At 36.5% G+C, this 3897-nt stretch overlaps 1 protein-coding gene across 1 annotated transcript in view; it reads left to right on the top strand.

Moving 5' to 3' along the window:
* Positions 1-3897, top strand: part of LOC107600684 (potassium voltage-gated channel subfamily H member 7-like) — an 82362-nt gene that overhangs the window by 1346 nt on the left and 77119 nt on the right. The window contains exon 2 of the mRNA XM_016292641.1: positions 1959-2189. Coding sequence (XP_016148127.1) covers positions 1959-2189 — 231 coding nt within the window. The remainder of the gene's footprint in view (positions 1-1958; positions 2190-3897) is intronic.

Genomic DNA, 3897 nt, shown 5'->3' with positions numbered 1-3897 from the left:
ACGTTTTAGGTTTTACGGTTTTAACTTAAATTTACAGTTGAATACAGCTGAAAAACATTAACTGATATAATGTTAATATACCAACCTATTGAAGTACTGAAATCTGTTTTGTACCTTTGTAATACACTGATAACCACCAAATGCAGGAGGTGATGAGAAAGTCATATGATGAACCAAAGCCCATCACAAGCAGCTTTTAAATAATGAAATGTAACGCAGGGAATTCTGGGAATGTCAAATTACGGTTATTCACTGTAAATTATACAAGTCTTTTTCACTTCCAAAAATGGTATACTACTGTAAAATTAATGTCCAATACATGTAATGTCCAATACAGTTTTTCACCGTGTATACAGTAGGGGAATTTACCGTTAACCATTTAACAGGTTTTTACTGTAGCATTTTTACAGTCTTTTACCGTTAAATTCACGGTCATTTTTTACAGTGTAGGCCCCTCGACCCCAGAAAACCTAAGTTCCTAACAATTATTTGTCAAACTTCGTTTTTTGTCATGTTAATAATATGCCAGTTAACATTTCACAACACTGTTCTGCGTAAAATGTGAATATAAGCGAATATGCAAATTCACTCTTTGCCACAAGGTGGCACTTGTGGAACAGCAGAATTATATAGCCGTTACATAAAGTAAACACTACGTTATTACGGGCATTATACAGAGGCAATATGAAAGGAAAATGCCATCAAAACTTGTCTGGCTGAAATGTGAGTTTACAGGTATGAGTTAAACAGCATAAATCACACAAAATATTAATTATTCATCATCAGTAGAGCAAAACGCACAAGTTGACATAAATGTGGGTTATTTGGTGATTGCTAACTTTTTATTTTGAAACATGACGTGCTCACGTTTAATTCGTTAAATCACAGCCGTATAAAGTTTAATGATTACATTTAAGCAATATGGCAATTCCTATTTTTCCATCGCCAGATTTAAAATTGAGACTTTGAAGCAGCACTATTTATGGAACACAGATGACACACAGATTACATCCAAGCAAGTTACTGAACTCTCGCTGTATGATGTTACAGAACGTTGTCCGCAGTGTTGTGTTTCTGTTAATCTGCGTGTTGACAAAAATACTCTCGTGCTGCGGTTAATTACTAGAGAATGCATTGTACGTTCCGCTTGCAGTATATTGATGGAACACGTGGAACATACCAACTATACAAACTGTGTGGGGGGAACCTTAACTGAGCCATTCACTATATAGGCTACTACAACCAGGGCATCACTAAAAATGAGTGTGTGAGTTTGCTGTTGTCACTGCTGCAAACACCCATATAATTAATTATTAAAAAATATAATTTCCCTGCAGCCAGTGGGCACCCTTTCCAGTGTAGGCCCCTGGGCTTCAGCCCCTTGAAGCCCGTGCATTAATGTGCCCCTGGCTATAAGTCTGTTATTACAATTATTCACTTGTAAACTAAAAATAATCAATACTGTAGATGAAAAACAGATTCACTTGAGCTTATTTGAGTTTTAAGTTCTAGGGAGAATTATTGAGAAAATTGATCAGAGAAAGACCTAAGGATGAATTTATTTACAAATAAAAATTCAAATCTAATTCATTTTCATTGTAATTGTAAAGTCTTTCCAAGTACTCACTGGAGTATACATATCCTTGGTTGGGAATCACTGGTATAAATTGATATCTGATCTTTTTAATGTAACTGTAAACATAAGTCAGTACTTCAAGCCTATATGTGAATAAAAACCACAGATGAGATCTCTTTGATTTCATTTGCTTCTGAAATGGCCAAGAAAGATCAAATGGATCTCCTCTTTTGCTCACATGTGTTTCCTGTAGTGCCAGAAGAGATCTGAACAATATCTCAAACCATGCTCAGATTTGCCAAGTACTGCCAAATAATTTCTCATCAAATGATCATCCAAGCCGATTCTATACAAATGTTGTGTGGTGTTTGGTTGTTTACAGATAAGAAGTTCATCATAGCCAATGCCCGGGTCCAGAACTGTGCTATTATTTACTGTAACGATGGATTCTGTGAGATGACGGGATTCTCACGGCCGGATGTCATGCAGAAACCTTGTACATGCGACTTCCTGCATGGCGAGCAAACCAAGAGACATGCGATTGCGCAGGTGGCCCAGGCTCTCCTGGGGTCAGAGGAACGGAAAGTGGAGATTACGTACCATCGCAAGGACGGTGAGTCCAACCCCATCCTTTGCTGTTGGGTCAATGGTTTTGATCTGTGTAGAAAAAGAGAGAAAGATCAATGGAGAGAATGGCTCTGTTCCAAAACCAAGCATCCTTGCTTACATACAGTGGGCAGCTGCCTTCTAAGGGGTTGTTCACTCAGGGCGTGTGTTTGCATTACAAACAGCTTGATGGAAACTCCATCTGTGCAAGTGCTGTGAGTCGCTTATAACATGCATTTGAAAAAGTTCAATAATGAGAAACTGTAACTTTTTATATGGTTTAGAAAGCTATTGTCAAAAAAGAGAAGCATTTCAAAAAAGAAGTTTCCGTGCAGTTTTCCATCAAAATAAAAGCTCTAGGGTTTAAAGTTTAAAAGCAAAAAAAAACAAAAAAACAACTGTGGTTACATGATAATAATAAAATAATATTTATATATTCCGTCACGCCGGATCTGTTTCCTACGTTGTTGTGATTTGATCTGAACGAAAACAGCTGTTTACGTCCAGCGGATATTCTCCAAAATGGCGCTACAGGATGATGCGGAGGAGACGAATTGTTGAATAAAGTCGTTTTTTTTTTTTTTGCGCACAAAAAGTATTCTCGTAGCTTCGTATAATTGCGGATGAACCACTGATGTCACATGGATTATTTTACCGATCTCCTTGCTACGTCTCTGGACTTGCGAACATTTCAGTTGCATTGCTGTCTATGCAGGGTCAGACAGCTCTCAGATTCCATCAAAAACATCTTAATTTGTGTTTCCGAAGATGAAGGAAGGTCTTACGGGTTTGAAACGACATGAGGGTGAGTAATTAATGACAGAATTTTCATTTTTGGGTGAACTATCCCTTTAAGTGCACCTATGACGAGATTACTTAAAATACTGTCTAGGCAGCTCACTAGGTTTGGAACAGAACAAGAAATGTGAGTAGTGTGTCTCTTTTTCACACGCCCTGTCTCTCTTTTGTTTCATGTCGGCTACAATATCGTAAGCATCTCATTTGGTGGGGAGTAAAACTGATTTCAGCTGAAGTGTGCAGTGAAGCAGACTCACTAATGTAATGTGGGCATCCTTACACCCATGTAGAGCTACTCAGTCAAATTCAGCCCTCAGCCTGTCCAATCCCTTCAAACACACAGGATTAAAGAAAATCACACACTAGCGTCTGCTGATAGAGCTCAGATCGGCCTCTGCTAGCAGTGTTTGAACAGCGACACAGGAAGATGCTTTACCGATGAGCCAGAAACCCAGTGTGCATTAGATGAGCCATGAGGTCTCCCTGTCCCTCTGTGTTACAAATTATGATATTTACTTACATTAGATATTCAGACATAAAATAGCTCCCTTTTTATTGGGGGAATTAAAATTACTGATTTAAATTTTTTTCTGAAACACTGAATTTTTTTTTTTAATGGAATGTTATGGAATATTTTATATATATTAAATATTATGACATAAAATAGCTCCAAATACATTAAAAATTTATTTTTTTTGTTTATCTGGAGGGAATAAAATGTTTTTTATCTCACAATGGAAAATTGCCAGAATATGTATATATATTTTTGAAAAATCATAAATTTTCAAAAAGTATAATAAAAAACTATCATTTGGAATCTTATGGAATATTTTATTTCTATTAAATATTCTGACATAAAATAGCTCCAAATGTGCATATATATATATATATATATATATATATACAGTGGGGCAAAA

This window comes from Sinocyclocheilus grahami, unplaced genomic scaffold (assembly GCF_001515645.1).
Source record: "Sinocyclocheilus grahami isolate Dianchi unplaced genomic scaffold, SAMN03320097.WGS_v1.1 scaffold289.1, whole genome shotgun sequence".
Lineage (NCBI taxonomy): Eukaryota > Metazoa > Chordata > Actinopteri > Cypriniformes > Cyprinidae > Sinocyclocheilus > Sinocyclocheilus grahami.
This window is presented reverse-complemented; position numbering and strand designations above follow the sequence as displayed.